Source organism: Echeneis naucrates, chromosome 11, assembly GCF_900963305.1.
Source record: "Echeneis naucrates chromosome 11, fEcheNa1.1, whole genome shotgun sequence".
NCBI lineage: Eukaryota > Metazoa > Chordata > Actinopteri > Carangiformes > Echeneidae > Echeneis > Echeneis naucrates.
This window is the reverse complement of record NC_042521.1, coordinates 1,695,063-1,716,799: the sequence shown is the minus strand read 5'-3', so window position 1 is coordinate 1,716,799 and position 21,737 is coordinate 1,695,063. Positions and strand designations below refer to the sequence as shown.

The 21,737-nt window shown below is 43.7% G+C and overlaps 1 protein-coding gene across 2 annotated transcripts; it reads left to right on the top strand.

Annotated features, from left to right (window-relative positions):
• Positions 1–9,346: 9,346 nt before the first annotated feature.
• Positions 9,347–19,272, top strand: LOC115051284 (voltage-dependent calcium channel gamma-7 subunit-like). 2 transcript variants are annotated; one of them, XM_029514634.1, is made up of 6 exons: positions 9,347–9,542; positions 10,846–10,932; positions 11,709–11,849; positions 16,479–16,624; positions 18,754–18,970; positions 19,205–19,272. In XM_029514634.1, the coding sequence occupies exons 1-6, from the start codon at positions 9,347–9,349 to the stop codon at positions 19,270–19,272; spliced, it is 855 nt and encodes a 284-aa protein (XP_029370494.1). The 2 variants fall into 2 exon arrangements, with proteins under 2 accessions (XP_029370494.1, XP_029370493.1); XM_029514633.1 differs by having other exon boundaries at positions 18,754–19,272.
• The last annotated feature ends 2,465 nt before the right edge of the window (positions 19,273–21,737 follow it).

Here is a 21,737-nt window from a genome sequence, read left to right as displayed (position 1 = left end):
GAGGATGGAGCTGAGAACCGCTCCACTCTGTGGAGGAGGGAGGGAGTGAGGAGAGAACGAGGAAGGAGGAGTGGGGTGATGAGATTGTGTCTCTTGTGTTTGTTGTGTGTGAGGGAAAGAAGAAGAGATAGGACCAGGAATGAGGCAAAATGTGTGATGATGAGTTTGTGCACGTTGTATGTGTGTGTGGGGAGTAAAAAAAGCTCTTGGCTCCTTCTTGGGGAACCCATCCTGTGATGCTGTTCCAGCAGACTGCAGCACTTCTTATTGGGTCCTTCTCTCTCACCTCACACACAGTAGATATCCACTGTGTGTGTGCTGTAAGCATGAAGAGCCGACAGTGAGTAAGAGACTGAAGCGAGCGTCCTGTTTTTCCACTGAGCATCCTGGTAATTAAAGTGAATTCACTTCTGTTAAAGAGGGAACCTGCAGAGGTGTTTCTCCTGAACGGGGGGAAAAAGAAAAACAACAGTGCGTCAGCAATGAACAGAGCAGTTTTCTGACACAACTCAGTCACACATTAAAGAAAGAAGTGTTTAAGTGGCTGATGTGTCGATTTGATCGCTCTGATGCTGCATTCGTGTCATGTGGGATGGGACATTTCCATGGTTACAAATTGCAAGAGACTTGAAGATGGGAATTGTCAGTGTTAACAGTAATGAGTGTTTGCTGCGGTGCATTAACTAGAACAGCATTAAATACAGAGCAGATGCATTCAAGTGTTTAACTAAAGGAGGAAGTCCTGTTGGTGGCTCTTTAAACATATTTGGATTGAAGGTATCTGGCTGCAGTTTACGGTATCTCAGGTGTGACAGATCCACGTGACATTGACAATGCAGCACGAGAGAGCCCTGATTTCAGAGTAAATCCTCTGCTCCTCGATAGTTTGGGCCATGTTTCTGTGCTGTCAGATTTTCTTTTTGCTTTTTGTTGGAGGAGAAGTTTTAGCTCCCACATAATAAACTGGACTGACTGAGGAGGACTCTGGTCAGAGTGACCTCTGATGAAGGAGCCTGCAGCCAAGAATGAGTTTGAGTCTGCTGTGTGTTTAATGTTGAGCCTTGTTGAATGGATCCAAGCGACAATGTTCAGCTGCACAGTGGAGGATTCAATGTTTGTGTTGTATGAAATATGAAGTGTCATTGTTGTCTTTTGGCCCTCGTCCCTCTCAGGTCAAAACAAATGAAACGGCTGATTCATTTGGGTCGGAGGTCTCTCAGACCACGTCAAAGGTCTTCAGAGACGTTTGTCCAACACGGTCAATAACACATCACTGCTGTCATGTCAGCTTCTCCTACAAGTTCATGTGCTGGTTGTGACGAACTGAGCACTTCAGTTCACACTGAGCTTTACAGATCTTCTCTTTAAGCCAAGGATCTACCAGAACTTCAGAAATCCTTGTGCTGTTATTTGATTCGTTGTGAGTTTTTTTTTTACCTACATGTCTGAATCGACTCAGCAATCCTTTTGTGTTTGGGTTAGCATTAAGGCAGAAAGTGATGAACTTTCTGATTCTGAAGGATTGACTGATAGTGATGGTGCATCTCTGCATGCTTGTGGTTGGGCCCATTCATACACCTGGGACTGATGAAACAGTTGGCAATGGTTACAGTTTGGAGTAGCCATAGTTTACTTTTACATTTTACTATTTAAAAAAAATCTTATCTGTTTAAAATGGCAAAAAATGTGTTCATCCATCATCTGGTGAAATCACAGTGAGACGAGTGAATTTACTCTTTGAATCGGACTCAATCTTTTTATTTTTTCCAATCTACCTTTGTCTCTGTCTGCTTTCAACCACAACCTTTTGAAATCTTTCTTGATGTGTAAATCCAGTGTGCTTTGTTTGTTTCTTTCTTTCTTTCTTTCTTTCCAAAAACCTCCTGGCTTTAAGGATGAAAGGGATTGACCAACAGTCGTATCCAACCAGAAAAGGCTCAGAAAGAAAGCATTGGCAAACTCCTCTGCTTTGAGGTTCAAGGACTCACTGCAATCAGAAGTTTGGTGAACTAGTTCATGTCATCCGACTCCATCTGACACCCAGAGAGGTTTTTTCTCGCTGTGAGGAGCCACATCGAAGGCCGGGCAGCGAGCCTGATCTCATAGCCTCCTTTTGCCTGCACCATCAGGCCTGTCCCATCTCTCTCCAAGTCTTATGCGTCTTTGTTGTCTCTACACAATTAATCTAGCAAATGGGGATGAGGGAAGACACTCTGTCCTCGGCGGGATTCATGGCGAGATAAGAACTGATTAAAGTAGCTTTGTGACTTGGGACAACAACAAAAGTGAGGATTTAAAAAAAAAAAAAAAGAGAGGAAAAGATTAATTCTGTCAGATTTTCTTTGCTTCTCACACCTGATCGGACTCAGCGTGAAGTGGGTTTGTTTATTGGATTGACCCTCCCAACTCCCCAGCTCCCCAACCCCCGGCCTTGATTTCATCTTTGTGCAACATGACCCAGATTCAGTCGCTGGGTCACATCCCTTCATGTTCAAGTTGAGAATCCAAACCCAAACAAGAACAAGAAGAAAAAAAAATCAGTGAAGAGGAAAAATGAAGCTGAGCTTGTTTTTGTATCTTTCCAGCCATCAGATAGATTTTCAGCATTTTGTTTCAGGGAGTTCAGGTCAGTCAGAGCCAAATGTGACCTCAAATCCAAATTATACAACATCCAGTCTGAGCGAAGGTGAATGGAGGCCGGTTTCTGCACAGACACAAGCATGTAGGATGTGTCACACTCAGCGCTGCCTGCCTGCCAGCTCTGGTGCTTTTGTGGGGGTGTGATGTAAAGTGTGTGTTTGTGTGTGTTTGTGGCACAAGGACTTTCCTCAGTTTTTGGGCCAAGGTCTAACCCGTTTTCTGTGAGCTGTCTTTCCTTTTTCCCCCTCTCCCTTGTTACGCTCTCCTTTATCTACCTCTTTTTGCCACATTAGAAGTCTCCTGAAGGCCCTCCCCCATTTCCTCCAGTGTGTGTGTGTGTGTGTGTGTGTGTGTGTGTGTGTTTTCTTGCCCGCCGCATAAGCTAATTATCTTTATCAGTCCAGCAGTCATTCTGTAGACTACAAGATGAGAGTTTGTTTCCCAAAGCTTTCATCGTCTTAAGTACCGCTTTGAGAAATTAGAGTCTTCTTGCGGTTTTCAGAGACCTGAACGTGGTTCAGCGTAATTCCTCGAAATATTTCGTCTTGAGAATACCAGTCAGAAGTAGTTCTCGGTACTTTGAGTATATGTCTGAATAGCTCTAACTGACTTCCTCCTTCACGCTTTGATTCTGTCGTTAGACTTTAAGGATTTAACCAATGTTCTGGACTCCACCTGCCTCATGTTCCTTCTCTACTTTTTCACCCCCTTCTCTCTCCTCTCCCCGTCTCGTCCTCCATACTTCCCGTCTTTAAATATCCATCTCTCCTCGTGCCAGTTGGCTCCGGTCTCTCACTGCTGACAGAGGAACATATTGCCTTCTCAACAGAAACAGGCGTCCACCTCGACTATAGCAAGCTGACCTGGGAACGCCATCTGTGGAGCCCCGCCTGGCACCATTGGACATGTAGTTTCACGGTGCTCAGCAGTTGCTTCTCTTGTATCCACGCTGGCCCACACGAACCCGTCATCTCTTCTTTCTCAGGCCCTCATTTTTTCATATCCTTGCTTAATTTCTGGAGCCAAAAATCAAAAGTCCAACGTTTGCTGAGATGGTCACCTCAGTAAAGTTTCCTCGGCCTTCAAACTGTGAAAGTTTTTTGGGGGAGAGGTAAAAGTTAGGCAGCTATCCTTTCCTGTGATGACACATTCATTACTTTTTAATATGTCCTGGTGCTTTATATCCCACATTGAAGCCGTATTATCGGCTGGTTTTGGTCTGATTACAGGTTACATCTCGCTTGTGTGACTCAAACTGAGGCTTTCCTCATTGTGTAAGATGTACAATTATGAACACGAACACACCAAAGTAACCCTCAATGAAGAGAATTGTTGATAGTAGATAAAAACCATCTCTCAGACTTTACAGCACAATGGACTCTTTATTAAGTAAATGGCCTATTTCCGGAAATGAATTCATATGTACAAAGCTCCTGATTAAGGCAACTTATTATCGCTCCTACACTGACAACCCTCCTTTAATGCTTTAATTAGCAAGGCACACTCACTCATTAAGTTGGACTTTGTTGAGGATGATTCTAAGTCTCCAATAAAATTAAACAGAATTAATAATAAATCGGAGGAAAACTTCAAATAGTGCAGAGTGTTTCTGTGTGGCAGCGGCTGCCTTGCAATGAAGAAACTTACTTTTTTCAAGCGTCTGCTGATGGGCCAGGCCAGCCACGGATGGCTCCACATCGTGAGGCTTCTGTCTCTGAAAAGGAAGTTTCTCCCAAAAGCGTCATCTTTATGTGTTGTCATTTTTTAACCAAGAAGGTTTATATCTGCTCTGTTTGGAAAATGCAAATATATTGAATTCAATTCAGTCATTTGAAAGCTTGAAAATATAAAGTAGTGGCCCTGTTGGAGAGAGGGAAGGGAGAAGGGAGAGGAGAGGAAGGAGTGAAGGAAGCAGCACCACAGTGGTGGACGGCTCCTCGGTCTCCTGTCCAACGAACCAAAGAGAAAATTCAAATTTTCTTCATTTTTTTTTTATCGATTTATTGATTATTACTGAATTTAGACCAAACAGAAGTCATCCTACACGGAGACGACAAAAAGATCCAAGCATTATCTTCAGGCTGAGGCGTGACGAGGACAAAGCAGCTGCATTATGATGCCAACTGTCCTCCAGGAAAGACAGAGAAACAGAGGACGACCTATGGAATAAAAATATGTCGTATTGGACTCACGGCTGTTCTGTTTCTTCTATTTCCGGCAGACACACATTCCTGTTTCATTTACTGAAAAGAAAAATCCCATCTTAATCTGTCAGCAACTAAATGAACTCATTATCTCCACCAGAGTGTCCTTTAATCACACCTTACAAACCTTTCTTTATTCTTCCAACCCCCCATCCCGCTTTCCCTTTGTTCCCTCTACCTTTCCTTCATACCTTATTTTCTCCCTCATTCTTCCACTTTTAGCACCTTGATTCTTACTTCCATCCTCTTTCCTCCCTCATTTTCATTCTCCTATCTTCACTGTCTGCCTCCCTCGGTCCCTTTCTGTCCACTTCCTCTCCTCTTTCTCATTTCCCTCACCCCCTACATCCTTCCTAATCCTCCCTCTCTCATCATCCTTCACTCCTTCCTCCCCACATCATTACCTCTGACTGTTTGCTCCTTGGCATCACGGCTCCATTCATCTGTAATTCATTACATCGCTCCTGGAGTCTCCCAACACACAAACACACACACAGTTAGTTAGCTGCTGGTGCAACCTGGGAATTGTGGTTATAGTCTCAAGGCTTAAACTACAAAGACTACCTGCTCCCTGCTCATTTGTTGTCAGCTGTCTCAGCAAACACAGGCCTGTGTGTGTGTGTGTGTGTGTGTATAAAAGCGCTCATGCACTGACCCATCACAATAGTTCTTGTCCTCTAAACTCACATTTTCTCCAGGCTTTTCGTCTCTCTGCAGTTTTAAAGTCACAGTAACAGAATTAAAAACATGAATGTGATGAAAATAGCACACACCCAAATATTTTTATGCCTTTATTTTTACAGTTAGCGTGGTTTTTAAAGCCCAATGCAAAGCCAGAAGAAATCTTTTTGTCTTTGACAAAGGAGAATTACATGGTTAAGGTTAAATTAGCTGGTGTGCTAACCTCTAGCTTAAGAAAGAAAAATTCACAATCATATGAAGCATTTATTTGTAAATAATCTAAAGTTTGTTAAAAACTCAATCTAATTAGAGCTAGAAAAAAATCAACCAAAAAATATGTATGTATATAAATGCAGTAGATTCCACTAAGTATGGAAAATAACAAGATAGTTCAAATGAGCAAAGAAACAAAAAGAATATATTCAGATTTTTGTTTTGCATTCCTTCAGAATTTTTTGTTTGGGGTTCAAAAAGCAGAAAATGAAAGCCTTACAACCTCTGTGCTGAGCAGTTAGCCCGCAAGTTTTAAACCTTTTTCTCTTCACTGCCGCGTATTTCTGTAAAAACTGCTCTTCGCCTTCAGGAGGATACAGTTTGTGCATTTCAAAGAGCTGCAGCAGCTACATGAGCAAATTCTTAGATCTGACAAATTACCAAACCAAACAACAAAACAGGCACCTCCATCATATTCTGTATGTTTTAGCTAAAAGAATGTGAAAAGGCGTGAATGAAGCCGTGTGAAAGGCCGCAGGGCGACACAGTTATCAGCCTCCTGCAGGTCTTCAGCTCCCTCTGCTCCGTTCTAAGTGGATGGATTTGTGTGTTTTGACTCAGCAGCGCTGAGCGTCTGACTGCCTCTTGTGTTCAGCCTGACATTTCCATCACTAAGACTGATGCTTATTTACACGAGCACAAGCACAAATCACCTCGGTCTGATTCAGGGGATGTGACTTTTTGGGGTGCTGACCTCTACTAAAGCGCTGAACGTGTTTGACTCTGCAGACAGAGGAAAAAGTCACGGCGCTAATTCGAGTTATAGCACTTTCACTTTGTGTTCTTCTGCGATGTGGATGCATTTTTGGCACGCGGTTGAAAAACAAACACACATGCTTGAAATATTCAAGAGGATCCGGTTCTCTCCTTCTGATTGGCTGGCTGTTTTCTGAGTTGCGACATCACAAAGACACAGAAGTCCAGGTCTTTGATAATTTCATTGTATTAATATAGAACCTACACATAATTTTGGATCAAAGACCTCACGGAGGATAAAGCATCATGTATCCATTCATAATGAAAGAACCAACAACATGTTATGTCAAACGTCATGTCTGAAAGTATCTTCATATTGAAAAATAGACAATGAGGTTTTTTCAAATTAAAAATATTAAACTGTAGAATTTAAGTGCACAACAACAAGGTCAGTAACTTTTCTTTTGCATGTTGCTTTCTTTGCCTAATATTTGATAATAATCATATAAAACTTGGTAGCGCTGCTTTATAATAAGGAGAGCATGAATATCTACATTTACATCGTAAGGACCTTTAATGAAGAGCTGCCATTTTCACCAGTTTGTGCATTTGTGCGTCTACAGTATGTGTGCGCTTCTTTAAATCTATGTGACTGTCACACAAACACACAAAATGCACACACACTTGCACGTCTGCCACCGTCTCGCAGGGGGATTATCTGATTGGTTCCCCCGAGGCAAGCCGTGTTTTACCATATCAAATATTTGTAGCAGGTGACTCGTGTCAGAGTGAGCGAATTGTCTGCAGTGTGGCGGCTGACTGATGAGGTCATTCTTCGCTCTCCTCCCTCCTGACAGCCACTTTCTTTTCCCTCCTTATCTGTTGGGATGCTGTCGAGTTGCTTTTGTTCCGCGCTGCTCGCTTATCTGCTTCTTTCTCTCTCAGCCTCGTAACTAACATTTTAAAGAAGCACTGAACCGTCTTCAGCCTCCTGTTCGGAGCCTCGTTTATCATCGGGAACGCCGTAAACATCGCTCTTGTAGATGCAGTTGAAAAAAAAGTTCTTTGTCAGTTTGCAGTCAACTTTCGGGACGAGTCCATCAAACTCCAGCCGGTGGCCTGGAGCTGTTGGTCCTCTGGCTCGTCTCCCACTGGGTTCAGCTCAAATCAACAAGTTGCCCTCAGAGCTGTCTGTGCGCGTTTAAAATATCAAATAAACTCATTTTGATTCTATCAATTCTGGATGTAAATGTGCTTCTTAAATTTCATATGTGAGAGAGTAAAAAGAGTCAGGCAGCCAAGATCAGTGGGTAAAGAAACACTGTTTATAAAATAGAAATAAATGGAATCTCTCCATTAGCATTATAGCATTTTACAAAGAAATCATCATGATGTATCAAAAAAAAGATTGCTTTCCTGAAATACAAAAACAATCAAAAAGGGAAGTTAAAGACATGAATGTTTCCTTTTAATAGAAATGGAGTCTCCCCAGTAAAAGATGGCTTCATGAAAATGGCCCAACTCTTCTTGTTCTTTCAGCAATAAAGTTAATTCAAAATGTTTTGACTCTTTAGGACATTCTTACATAATTATGTGGGCTGGCTGTTGACCTGACCCGACTCTTAAGGCCACGACAAAGAGCCAGAGGGGGGAAATAATATATAATATAATATTTAATTACAAGAAGATGCACAAACGAGCAGAAGAATGAACCCAAAGACAGACCAGGAGACCTCAGACTGGTTTGGTCAGATAAAATGTGCTGCGGTGCTGGTCTGAGAGGACGTTTTGGACCCGTTTGTGGTCTACGTCGGTGTCCTCAGTCCTTCCAGTCCAGTTCTGTGTTTGAGCAGAGTTGGATTCTGGGTGTTTATAGTCGCCGGCCAGACCAGCAGAGTCCAGCATGCTTAACCAGCACAAACAACAGCATGAGGAATGTGACCTCCATTTTGACTGGATGGATCAGTTGCTGCGTGTGTGTGTGTGTGTGTGTGTGTGTGTGTGATAATGTTTCTCAGCATGTCAACAGCTGAAATGACTCATGGCAGCATTTCTGCCACCTAGTGAGCGTCAAACTGCACTGCATGTTACCTGATGACATGATCACCATCAGAAAGGTTATTTATGGCAGAGGACAACTGAAATAAAAGAGTAGATAGATAGATACATTTTATCTTTTCCCATTATATTTAAGTTTCTTGTCATTTTTAGGGACTTTGTTTTCTTGTTTGTTAATTCTTTTCTTAAATAATTTTGTGATATTTGAACAATCATTTCCTTCCACGTGCCATTTCTTGTGTTGACCTCCCGTAAGGTTACACTCACCTTGTCATTTCCTGTTTAATTTGAAAATGCTTGTGTTTCTGTTCTTCCCACCCTGGTCGATATAGTCACAGTAATCCTCCCTCATGTTGCCAGTTTGTTTGTATGTGTGTTTCTTTGTGTTGCCACCTTCCAGTCTTTTCCTGTAGTGTTGCCTTTTATGTATTTTGACCTCCTTCCACGGACTCATTTGCTGTGAGCATTAAAACTGTGTTACATAAATCTTAGCTGTGTGAGCCGTCTGTGAGCCTTTTGTTGGTTTGTCATCATTTTTTCAGTTTAAGTCAAGGCCAAGTTTTCTCTTGTAACTTTGTAAAGTTTTGATATTTTCAACATGAACTCGGTTTGACCATTCTCATCTGCTCTCCTCAGTGCCCTCTTGCTCCATCTTCCCTCTTGACCGATATTACATCCATATTTAACAGCCGGAGTGAATGAAAGTCAAGAGGGGTTGCACTCAGAGATTCTTCTCGGTCAGTCTGTGAAATGTTCTCCTCTTACTTTTTGCTGTCTTTCCTTCTTCTCCCCAGATGAGTTCCTTCAGCACGAGGGCTCTGACGCTGCTCTCATCAGTTTTCGGGGCGTGCGGTTTGCTGTTGGTGGGCGTCGCTGTGTCAACGGACTACTGGCTGCTGATGGAGGAGGGGATCGTCCTGCAGCAGAACCAGACCACCGAGGTCAAGATGGCGCTGCACTCGGGTCTGTGGAGGGTCTGCTTCGTAGCAGGTCAGTCACATTTTGACTTTTTTACTGTTATTGTCTATTTATTCTTTATCATAGTTTATTTTGTATTTTCAAGTTTGAAGTCAGTTGAGGTTCAGTTTCCCCAAAATCCTGCTACTTCCCTTTTTGTGTCATTTATGAAAAATGACCATAAACACATCAGGAAAACATTTACTGAGCTAATAAATCAGGGAGAAGGAGGGACATTTTCCCATAGACTTCAATCCAAAGTAGTCATATGTTTTCAAAGCTGTCCGTGTGAATCATGGGACTGAGTCATTTCCTGTTGAATTTTGCCTGTGATGATGATGATGATGACGGTGATGCTCCAGCAGCTGTTCATTCATGCACACACTGAGACACAAACACACACACTACAGATACAAATAACTGTCCTTATTGTGGTGGCTGTCTCTGCGTTTCGGGTCATCATGGTGTTCGCTCTGGGGAGGCAGCCATATTTGTGTTTCCCTGTTATTGGACGCCTGGTACAAAAGGTCAGAGGAGGGAAACGCTGGTGGCATTTGGAACGTGTGTGTGTGTGTGTGTGTGTGTGTGTGTGTGTGTGTGTGTGTGTGTGTGTGTGTGTGTGTGTGTGTGTGTGTGTGTGTGTGTGTGTGTGTGTGTGTGTGTGTGTGTGTGTGTGTGTGTCTGCAGAGACTCAGAGCAGCAGATAGTACAACTCTTCTTCTCTGAAAACTCCTCTGTGAGTTTTTGGTTTTCAGACTTTTAAATTTCATTCATGACTTCATGAACCTTAAACTTCCACCTCTTATTTATTTCTTCTGATTGTTCACTTCGGGGCGCTCGACTTCAGAACGCACAGCGGGCCCTGAAAATTGAGCAGGAGACCTCGACACCTGCAGTGCAGGATCGAAACCCATCGTCCACCGTGACACGAAGGCTGTAAAGATTCACGACCTCCTCGGTGTCCTGCCGGGTTGTTGGTTCAGTCGTGATGGAAACGAACACGAAGTCGCCATGTATTTTCATGCAGACACAGATGTGCGTTTTGTGTGTCTCTCTGTGCCGACAGTGTGAGGCTAATTGTGCTGTTTGTATTCAGCTCCTGTCTCTGTCAGCTCAGATCTTTTCTCCATCTGTCTCCACCTTCAATTTACTTTCCCTCTGCTTTCTATTCTCTGATTTCTTTTTTTCTCAGCTCTCTTATCATCCGATTGTTTTTAACCTCTGTTTACCTTTCTTTTTCTTGCCTGTGTTTTCTTTAACTGTGTGAATATTTCCTGATTGTTTGTGACCCGAAGGTGACTCATCTCTTCATCTTCATTCTGTCTTCTTCTCTTAGGACCAGAGAAAGGCCGGTGTGTGGCGTCTGAATATTTCACCGAGCCGGAGATAGAGATCACCACAGAAAACACAGCCAACATACTCAGTAAGTCTATACGTGAAATACACACTTTCACATTCAGGGGAAATATTTTGACATTATTTTGTCTCTTTTGGTCAAAATTGAGAGTCTGACAGAGCAGGATTTGGTCTTGATGGACCAGGCAACATTAATCTGAATTAATACGAATTAACATTTACGTTGATTATGTTCAACATTAATCACTCCGAATCAGGTTCTGCACTTTCTGTCATCAAACTGGTTTGCTTATGCTGCAAACTTTTTCTAGAAGTGTATGCAACAATGAGAACAGACTGCAAAGCCATTTGCTCTAACTTTGTTTAAACGTTACTGAGTAAATCATCCAGTGGACTTCTGGTTCTGAGGATACAGCAGAGGATCACACCATGCCTGCGTTTGTATTAAAATACACTTAATCACCCACACACTGCCATTTAGTTTTACTCTGAAAAGTCCAGTTTTCTGTTCCTTCTTTTGCTGACAGTAACGTGGACCAGTCTGTGTGATTGAGTTTCATTAGCTTCGACTAGCAGCCGTGAGCACAACATGGAAAGTGAATTACAGCTCTCTGTCTTCGCTGGCAGCTATAAGATTCTGTGTTTAACTCTGCCTGATTATCTGTTGGCTGGTGAGAGTCATAATCTGCTCACTAACACACATAATGATGGCTGCCTGGTGAAAAGTCTTCGACTTAAAGGTCCCACATTGCCTTAAAACTTTTAAAGACCTTTTACGTGGTCTTTGATTATAAACCAGGTCTCAGTTTTTGGTTTTTGTTCTTTTCCCCCCTTGTGTTCTAGAAATGGTCCGAACCGCCACCCCCTTCCCGATGATCTCCTTGCTCTTTGTCTTCACCGCCTTCGTCATCAGCAACATCGGACACATCCGGCCTCAGCGCACCATCCTCGCCTTCGTCTCTGGAATATTCTTCATCCTATCAGGTGATGTGAAGAGCCGAGAAAACACGTCTTCCACACTGTAACTGATGTTCCTGAGGAGGAATACAGGCTCATCTGTTTCCGTTTGCAAACAATTGAAAAAACAAGCAGAACACTAATTTTGTAGTTGTACAACAACCGCAGACTCCAGGCTCTTCCTGTCACGGTTTGTTTCCATATTTTCCAATTATTCTCCTACATCTTGCAGTTATTACAAAGCTGGGAGAAGAAGCTCAGCACACAGCTGTTCGAAAAATCTGTACAAGGGAGGTCTGAGGGGGAAAAAAACATTTTATAACGGTGCTAAATGTGATGCGAGCTGTAAATTTGGGCCAGAAGTAAAATTATGCGAGCTCAAACCGGCCAATAGGACAGATGCACCTCCATGGAGGAATATTGTCTTTGCCTTTTGGCTGGACATCTTGCAAAAGTTTATGATCAAGCAGTTAAACCTCACCGTGAACTCTCCCAGGCTGCTCTGGGGTCAGAGCAGCCTGGGAGAGCTTCAAAGTTTGACGTGATTGCGGCAGAGATTTACAACTCGTTCCAATTTCTTCAATAAAAAGGATTTAGGAAGGCGTTGCATCGGAGAGACTTGAGACTTGCTGAGGTTACAGTTTTACTGCAATTACATTGTCCTGAAGCTCCGGTGGGGTCGCGTTGCTGCACAAATTTTCTTTGACGTTCCACAAGAAGCACCAACATAAAGGTAATTGGCCGGAAAGAGTCTGTGGTGCCGGAGAAAAGAAGAGCTGTCTTTGTTGTTCAAACAGCTGTTCTTGTTGATAGCTGGAGAACGCCGCAGATTCATCAGACTATAGAAGCAGGCCGTCAGTCTGAGGGAAGCACAGTACAGTACAGTTTAATATAAGGGCAGTGTGAAAGGATCAAATTCTTCCATCACCTGTCGGCCGAAATAAGGTGTTAAAAAGCGGCACATCCTTCATGGTTAATGATAAAAGCAGACAGCTGAATGGACGGGAGACTCTGCAGCTCCTCTCAAGCTGACAGCTTGTCAGACTTACCTTGTTCTTTCTGGTGGCTGCCCAGTGAATTGGATTTAATTCTAAATAATTGCTCTCTGTGAGGAAGCTGCTGGCCAGCAGTGATATATTTCACCACAGGCTCCTAGTTAAAAAAAAAAAAGAAGTGAAAAGAAGAAAGTTTCAACTGGAGAAGAAGTTAGTTGTGGTTTGACATCTTAATCACAAAGTCTTTAATGAGGCTGGTGTTCTGGCTGACACCTTTTTTATGTCTTCGGTTTTGGTTCTCCTGTAATTTCACTGCAGTCGAATTGTATTCCAGCCACATAGCTGAAAGCCTGAAGAGCCGAGCGGAAAGTTACTGGATGAAATGTTTGATCACACTTCTTCTTTTATTGACCCACCTGGGAGTCCATTAAACCAGGAGAGTGAGCCTCTGCATCTAAATCATTTGGCCCTGTCAGAAAATAACTGGGTGGGAAAACCCGTCAAAACCAGCAGAAACCTTCTGATATTAGATAAAACACGATATTCTAACAGAACTCACAAAGCAAATATTTTTTAATTAGAATCAAACAGGCTTGACTTTGAATAGTTTTTGCTACATCAGTTGTTGTATCCGTGAATTTAGCATTGAACTTTGTTCCTCTCCAGCTTCTCCTTCTGTGTCTTTTCTTGGACTGAGGTTAGCACCCTAGCCAGCAAGTTCCGGCCCGTCTGGTCCCTTTCAGATACCGAGTCGCAGCGGCCTCCCGTCTGCCCAGAAGACACTTTAATCAAACGACAAAACCTCCAGCAGCATCCGCTCAGGCTCAAGAAACCATTTTTGGCAGCAGAGAAAACACTCAACTGTCTCTCCACATCAAACTAACCTTCCCTCAGTGTTGAGCTCTTTTGATTTTTAGTATATTCTGACAGGAGAAGTGTAATTAACCTTCACTGTCAAGTGTCATGCACTGATACTTCTAACACTGTTCAGTTCAAAGGTAGAACTGAACTCTTCCTTTGGGTCAGTTCTGAGGGAATGAACTCCCTCCGTCAGGCTGATGAACCGAAGCTGTGAAATCTTGTGTCCTGTTAGGGAGCAGAATCCCAGCAGCCAGCCGGGTGGCGTCACCTCCTCGTATCGCTGCGAGACAGCCGGCTGCCGTTTCCGGACAGTTACATCGAGCTCTGCTGATGAAGGGGTTGTTGGGGAATTTTTTGGACCTTGTTAGTCACCGTCTCTGTCTCCGAGCCGATAGGATGACATCATCCTTCCTTTTTTTATTTTATTTTTTTTATTTTAGTTCTTTTGCATGAGGCAAGCTTTACCTCACAGGTGCTAGCTTAGCATGGTGGACTGCTGAGTGGACAGTTGGACGGTCGTGACAAACATGATGTCATAGAAATGCCACCGAGCCAATATGGAGATGAAGTCATGCGTGCGCACACAGACACACACTAACACACACTAGTCTGCACAATCATAATGCATACACACATTAGAGAATTAGACTTTAAACTTCCCAATTTGGTTTTTATATATTCATTTTATATGCTCTAATAGAATTCTCTTGTATTTATTTTATTAAATGTAACAAGAGCTTTGTTAATATGGAAAAATCTGAAATAAAGATATTTAATTTCTGGCATTTCATCTGAAATATGATATAAAATATGAAACATGAAATATTATATCACCCTTTATATCCAAAAAGAATACAAATTTCACAACAAACATTAGTTAAAGGAAAATTCCTCAATTAATGTAAGAAGAAATTTTGTACCAAATTTTTTTTTTGAGTCATGTCTCTTATCATCAAGTGATTTCAACATCCAGTCACTGTTTGGTATTTTCTGAAAGCAGTCAGATATTTCTGCCTGACAGTTCATCGATCACAGAAATCGACTGACGTCAATCCCACCTCTGAGAAAAGTGTTTGTGTTTGTTTGGCTCGTTCTCTTAAAGTTTGCTTTTCCAAAAGGCGACGCTGCAATTATTCCTCTCACAGCAGGACAGAGGAGGAAAGAACACAACGGTTACAGCTGATTTTGTCTCAGTCAGTTTGTGTGTATTTTTGTCGTGAAAACTGTCGTCATGAAAGCGCCTGCAGGTCAAACATGGCGGCCGTGGCCCAGCTGTTTCCTCCTGTTTCTCCTGACTCTCCTTCCTCCAGTGATTTCTCTCCTCTCGCTCTCTCTCTTTTTCTTCCTCTCTGGTATTTTCCCATCGCTGTAAGTGTGTGTCTGTTTGTGTGTGTGTTCCACACTTGTGGTTCACCACCCTGACGCCTGAAGGCAGCTCCTGCTCTGATGAGCATTTAGCCACAACGCTGCCATCTCATGGCCAAATGTGATCATTACAACCTTCATGGTTTTCCTGTTTTCACCTCCTTTTTATTTTCTTCCTTTCTTGTTTTTCTGTGTTTTCAGTTTTTCAGCTGAGTTATAATTTTTCTCTTAAGTTGTCTCTGTAATTGAGGGATGAACCGGTGCAGTTTCCTTCACGCTTCAGGGCGTCCTGCAGTTCCTGACCCTTATGACGTCATCATTTGGCTCTGCTGCTGGTTGGTGATGATGACACAAGCGAAGTGCAATTCGATCTGACCGTGCTCGATTCCCAGTTTGTGTGGATGATGGGAACCTGAGTAATGTGACCAAACAAGGATGGTTTGATGTCTCTGATTTTAACCAAAGTCGACATCTTTCATCAGAGATGCAGTCTGTATGTTTCTTGTTATTATTGTTACCATGACGACGTACGCACTTCCTGTTTCTGTCACTTTGCCTCCAACTTTGAAACGAGTTGAAGTGAAACTGTGGTCATAAAAACATTTGCCGTTTAATCAGGAGAAATAAAACTGAGTCCAAACCGAGCTCACAGGAATCTGCCGCCACATGTCTCCGGCTCTGATTGGTCCCATTTGGCACAGCTGTCACGTCGAGCAGGTCTCTCCAGTCAGGAGCAGATGGCTCAGTGAGCGTTGTGACGGTTGGACCACAGAGGAAGGTCCATGACGCTGTGACCTTCGAACTAAAATCTGACGCCACCTTGGCACACAGGTAACTTTGGGGCTGCTGTGATGCGGATCAACCACAGACGTGTAAGGACATCTTTGAGGGAGGGGCACATCGGCTTCACTCCCCAAAGGCTTAAATCCGGCTTAACGCGTGGCGTGGAAGTCCATGTCGGACAGCGTTTGTTGTTGTTCCCGTTTGTTCAGCGTTGTGTGTTTTTAATATCGACACATCTTTCAAAGGGAAGCTTCTGCGCTGTGTTTCATGTGTCGGAGCTTTCGGTGCAGGATTTTAGAGGTCAGCTGCAGCGGTTAGTCTGTCGACAGGGGAGGAAGCTGTGACACACTCCTAATGAGGAGTCAGTGCGTGTGTGTGTCCTTGTTTATCTCTTTACCACAGCGCAGCCTGTTGTTGGGAATTTCTCAGCCTATTTACAGTACAACCAGGACACGCTATCATTAGTTATTCCAGCTGCACAGCACGCACACTTATATACACACAACTACAAAGACATCAAAAGGCCTGTTGTATATCAGAGGCCTGGAGACATTCAAGTCCCTGCTCACAGAAAAGTATCAGAGATTCAGAAGAGCCTGGATATGTACTAATGTGTGTCTGTGTGTGTGTGTGTGTGTGTGTGCGCCCACAGGTCTCAGCCTGGTTGTGGGTCTGGTCTTGTACATCTCCAGTATTAATGATGAGGTGATGAACCGACCCAGAGAGCCAGAACAGTTTTTCCACTACCACTACGGCTGGTCCTTCGCCTTCGCTGCCTCCTCCTTCCTGCTCAAAGAGGTGATGTACGCAGAGCGCACACACACACACACAGATGTAATCACACATGAACATGAACTGTATGTATAAATGCACACAGACAGCAAAATGATGCATTTATACCACACTTACAAGATATCACACTGGATATGTGGACAAAATACACATCATTCACACACACACACACACACACACACACATTGCAGATGCATCCAAGTAAACACAACAAAACACACCAGGCACTTCACAGAGACACTAATGTGTCCTGATGCTTAACATTTACTGATGCTATGGAACTGATAAGACTTAATGTGAACAGACACACACACAGACACACATACACACACACACACACACACACACACACACACACACACACAGATGCACACACCCAAATTATGCGGAATCTTCTTTGGACGGCAACCAAGCATCATTTATCTGAACACACAATCACACAAACTGCTTGTAGCTTGTTTGGATGCAGACGTATTCAGCAAACACACACACACACACACATTTACAGAGATCCTGCGTAGGAGCTCGTCATCCTGCCTGCATCAATATTCATAAATGTTAATAGCTTGATACTTGAGGGCAGCAGCACAGCCAAATCTTCCTCAGTGGGGAGGAGGGGAGGTCTCTCCGTCTCCTCCTCTGTCTGTCCGTCCTCTACTTTTATCTCGTCCCTTCGTCTTTCATCTGCAGCTTTTTAATCCTCTTGTCTCCTTTCCTCTCCCCTTATCTCCTCCCCTCTTGTCCTTTCATTCTATCTCCTCTTCTTCTCTGTCCCACTCCAACCCTTCCTCCTCCTGGTTTTCATTTCCTAATCCTTCATCCTGTCCTTCTCTCCTCTCCTCTGGCCATCTGTCCTCCTCATTTCTTGTCTCCTTGTCTGCTCCCTTTTTCCTTCTCTCCTCTCTTCTTTCCTTCCCTTGTCACCTTTTCACATTTCTTTTCTCATCATTTGTCTCCTGTTGTTTTATTTTACTCTTGTCTTATCAGTTATTCATTCCTTCTTCTCTCCTCTCTTAACTCATTTTCTACATCTTTTTTTATCTTGTTCCTCTCGTCATCCTTTTCTTCTCTTATTCTTATTCTTCCCAACTCCTGATGATGAAAAGTGAAACATGAGTATATTTTTGATGATGGTTGATTCCGCTGAGGAGCGATGAGCCTTTTTTTTTTTTTTTTTTTTTTTTTTTTTTTTTTTGTCAACTCTCTGCAAAACGATCCTGATTTTCCTAAATGCACCGTTTGATGGCAGCCAGCGTGCTGCGGTTTTACCAAAACAAGCATGATGCTTATTCTGGGGTTTCATAAAAACCTCTGGGCTTCTGGGGATTTGCTGAAAACTCTGCAGTTCGTTTGATTGCTGTTGTACCAGCGAAAGAGCCGGGGGGTGGTCGTCGTCTCCCTTTCTCCCCTCCAGCACTGACATCGTTTCTGTCACAAAATACCACCAAATGTTATTAATAACTATTTTTTTCAATGTTAAAATGAAGAATTTGTGGTCTCCGGTGGGAAACACGTCTTCATCATCTACCCAAGCTGCTTCTCACTATGCTGTCAATAGTCATTTACATAAAAACAGCAATAAAAGCGAGTGTGTTAAATGGAAAGTGCCTGCAGGAGTGAGTCATAAAGTGCCAAAGGAGCCGTTGGATTCATAACCTCAGTCATAAAAACCAGAAAACAGCCGAGGGAGCAGAGACCAGCTCTCTTCCTCCTCAGACATTTTTATTTCCTTGTTAATATATTTAAATTCTGTTGGATGCAGATCTGCACCAACAACTTTAAGTAAATGTTTGCAGTTCTTTTTGTTAAAGAGCAGTTTCACACCCTCAGACAGCTGTTTAGTTTTATTGTGTAATTTTTTTTCCGCAGCAAAATGTCAAAAAGTGACTATTACCTGACTCAAATAGTTGTGTGCTCCCATCATGCAAAATTTTTCCAACAGTTGTCAAATTACAGAAATCTTGAAATTGAAGGATTTTAGTCATCAGAATTTGGATCTGAAGTTATCAGACTAAGAAGAATAAAAGATGGGCTGCCCAGTCCAGCAGAGGCTGTTTTCTTCTGGTCAAACGGAGACTCCGCCCATGGTCCTGTTCTCGACGTCACTGTGTTGTGTTATTGTGTGTCCATCACAGGGTGCAGGAGTGATGTCGGTGTACCTCTTCATGAAGCGTTACGCTGAGGAGGAGCTGTACAGGCCTCACCCCGCCCTCTACCGCCCCCGCATGTCTGACTGCAGCGACTACAGCGGTCAGTTCCTGCACCCGGACTCGTGGCCGCCGCCGCAGCGTGGCCGCAGTGCCTCCGATGTCTCCTCCGACATCTCCATCCAGCTCAACCAGACTCCGCCCCCCCAGCCACCCAAGGGGGGCAGCAGCTCCCACCCGACGCCCTCGTCTTCTGGGCCTTCGTCGGCGACCAGCTACCAGCTCCAGGCGGCCTCCTCCTCCTCCACCTCTTCCTCCTACCCCCACCCCCTGCACCCAGCCGCCACCTCCACCATACCCAGGGCCTCCCATGGCCACGGTCACCCCCAGCCCCACCCTCACCCGAGCGGGCCCCCGCCCCAGTCTCTGCCCATGGCAGCGCCGCCCTCCGCCGTTCCTCCTCCCCGCTATCACACACACATGCGAATGAGCGCCTCGCCTTGCTAGGCTACAAACGCAGGGGAAGGGGGTGGGGCACAAAAGGGGAAGGGGGTGGTGGTGGTCGGGGGGGGGGGGGGGGTAGATCGGCTCTGTCACAGCTCTCACACATCACAAGAACACACACACCAACACAAACCTTGTATGTTCAAAATGTGTGGGAGGAGGGAGATGCAGCACAGTGGAATATGGGGAGGGGGGGGGCAGGTGGGCGGAGGGATGACTCACCGCTGATGGCGAGCCCGAGACAAAGACAGACGCTTAGCAGAAACTTTTAACGAGCCGGGAGGGGAACAGCGAGGGATCATGGGGTTTTTTCGACGGACACATTCGCCATCAGGGCTGAGACGACAGGAAACAGGAAGTGGTATCATTTCAGACCATTCACTTAAATTATTTTAAAAAAGACAAAAACAAGTATCAGTTTAAAAAAAAAATCATCATTATCGTTTTTATTTCCATAGATCCGCCTTAAAAGTCATCTAACAGTCAATGAAAGGTCAGCAGAGAGGAAGGTGGAGGTTAAAGGTCACAGGCTTCATCCTGCTGTGTGTCGACACAACAGGATCATAAAAACATTATAAATTCAGTCAAGGCTGCGTTCAGAGACGTCATTTTAAAAGAAGAGACATTACAATTTTAAAATGTTTGGTTTTTTTAAGGATGAACAAAGTGAGCGAGCTTCAGGCGACTGATGGCGAAATGATCCGAATCAGCTGGAAGGAACACGACAAACACACAAAACACAGGAAATAATAAACACGTCACGCGTAGGTCACAAGCGGTGACGACTTTCTTCTGCATTCCAAACGAAAAATGAAAAATGCCACAGTCGTGCAGAATGTAACATTAATCATCAGTATGGCTTCCAACTGTGACCTGAATCAGAAAACATGACATCCTCACCTGCAGGTGCGCTGTGTAAAGGACAGTGTACTCCAACTGTATAGTACTTATTCTGCTGAAATTAAACTTATGAAAACTTGTGTTGCGTCCGTCGTGGGGTGTAAATATTACGGTACGTTTTAGGTGTTTTAGCCGATGAATTTTCTAATCCGTTTGTATTTGGAAGGGGGGGGGGGAGCTTCGGGGGCTGAATGTTCAACATTTGGCCAGAAGACGAGGACGCGCTCGAGAGACTTTTTAAAGCACAGCCGGAGACGAGAGGAGAGACTTTGGGACGTTTCTGTCACGTTCACTCAGCAAAAGAGACTCAATCGTCCGGCGTAGAATCCAAACGGATGCTGCCATGGAACTGAGAATATCACATTTCTGTAGCTGTGTACATAATGACTGGTGCAGACATCTGGAAGATCCCTTCAATTCAGTAAATAACAAACAGGAGAGTGAAGACGGCGAAGAGGTTTTATTTTTGTGCAGATAAATGACGATGTGCTTCCTGAATTGACCGATTTGAGCTGGAAACCGATTCTGTCTGGAGGCTTTACAGAAGAATAGAAGGAAATCAGACGCGGCGCTTTTGACGGTGGAGAGCTTACATGGGGAGCAAAGTGAAAACCTGAGTGCACTGGAACAGATGGCCTCACATTTTTGAATCCATTATTTATCATTGAAATAAGATTCTCCAGCTTAGCTGGCTCTACGGGCCAAACAAAGAAAGAATCACCTGGAAGTGTGACGGGTGCGTTTCAGACGTGTTACTGATCCATTCTGTCAGATTTCGATATTCTTTGCATGAAGAAATGCTTCAAAATGTCCGTGAGTAAACTGACGGAGTGAAGACTGATGGTCAAACAGAACCTCTGAATTCCAATCGGACCTTTGTGTCTGTTTCACTGCCTAACCTTCAGTGGAAAACGTTGGAATGACCTCCAATCGAAGTTCCAGTGCACAAAATGTTCTGATTTTATTCAGTTTGGCTCCCATCGAAGTTCTCGCAGCGACTCAAAGAGGCGGAGCTAAAGATTCATTGTTTTTTAGCGTGATGATGACGGCGCCCAGCTCAGGACGCTGTTTGTAGCCATTTTTAGACCTACAGGGGGGACAAAGGTTATACTGACAACCTGTGACACACACACACACACACACACACACACACAAAGTGTAGCAAACTAAACGCTGACGTTAGCATCTTTTATGGATATCTGCGATGTGAAAATGAAACTTAAAATCATTTCACAGCTGAGTAGGAAAGCTTCTGCTGATGTTTTTAGATGTTTAATTTAATTGCCAAAGCTGATTATTCATGCTGTGTAGTGAACAATGCGCGCACACACACACACACAGATATATTTATGTAAGCTGAATTCTGAGCAGGTTTTATTTCTGTTTAGTGTTTCGTAGACTCGACAGCAGAGAAGTAGGGTTCTGATGCAGCCAAACACTTTTTGAAATGTTTACTTTGTTCTTCGACCTGTGATCCGGGTGTAAATACTCACACTGTACATGCAGTTCAAACGTTTACATGATCAACTTTACTTTGAGTCGACGCCGGCCCGTTAGCAGTTTATCTC

Excerpts from the sequence above, each read along its gene's own strand:
- LOC115051284 (XM_029514633.1), top strand. The coding sequence starts at position 9,347 with ATGAGTTCCTTCAGCACGAGGGCTCTGACGCTGCTCTCATCAGTTTTC. Across the intron at positions 10,933-11,708 it reads AAACACAGCCAACATACTCA|AAATGGTCCGAACCGCCACC; the intron begins GTAAGTCTATAC and ends CTTGTGTTCTAG. Across the intron at positions 11,850-16,478 it reads AATATTCTTCATCCTATCAG|GTCTCAGCCTGGTTGTGGGT; the intron begins GTGATGTGAAGA and ends GTGCGCCCACAG.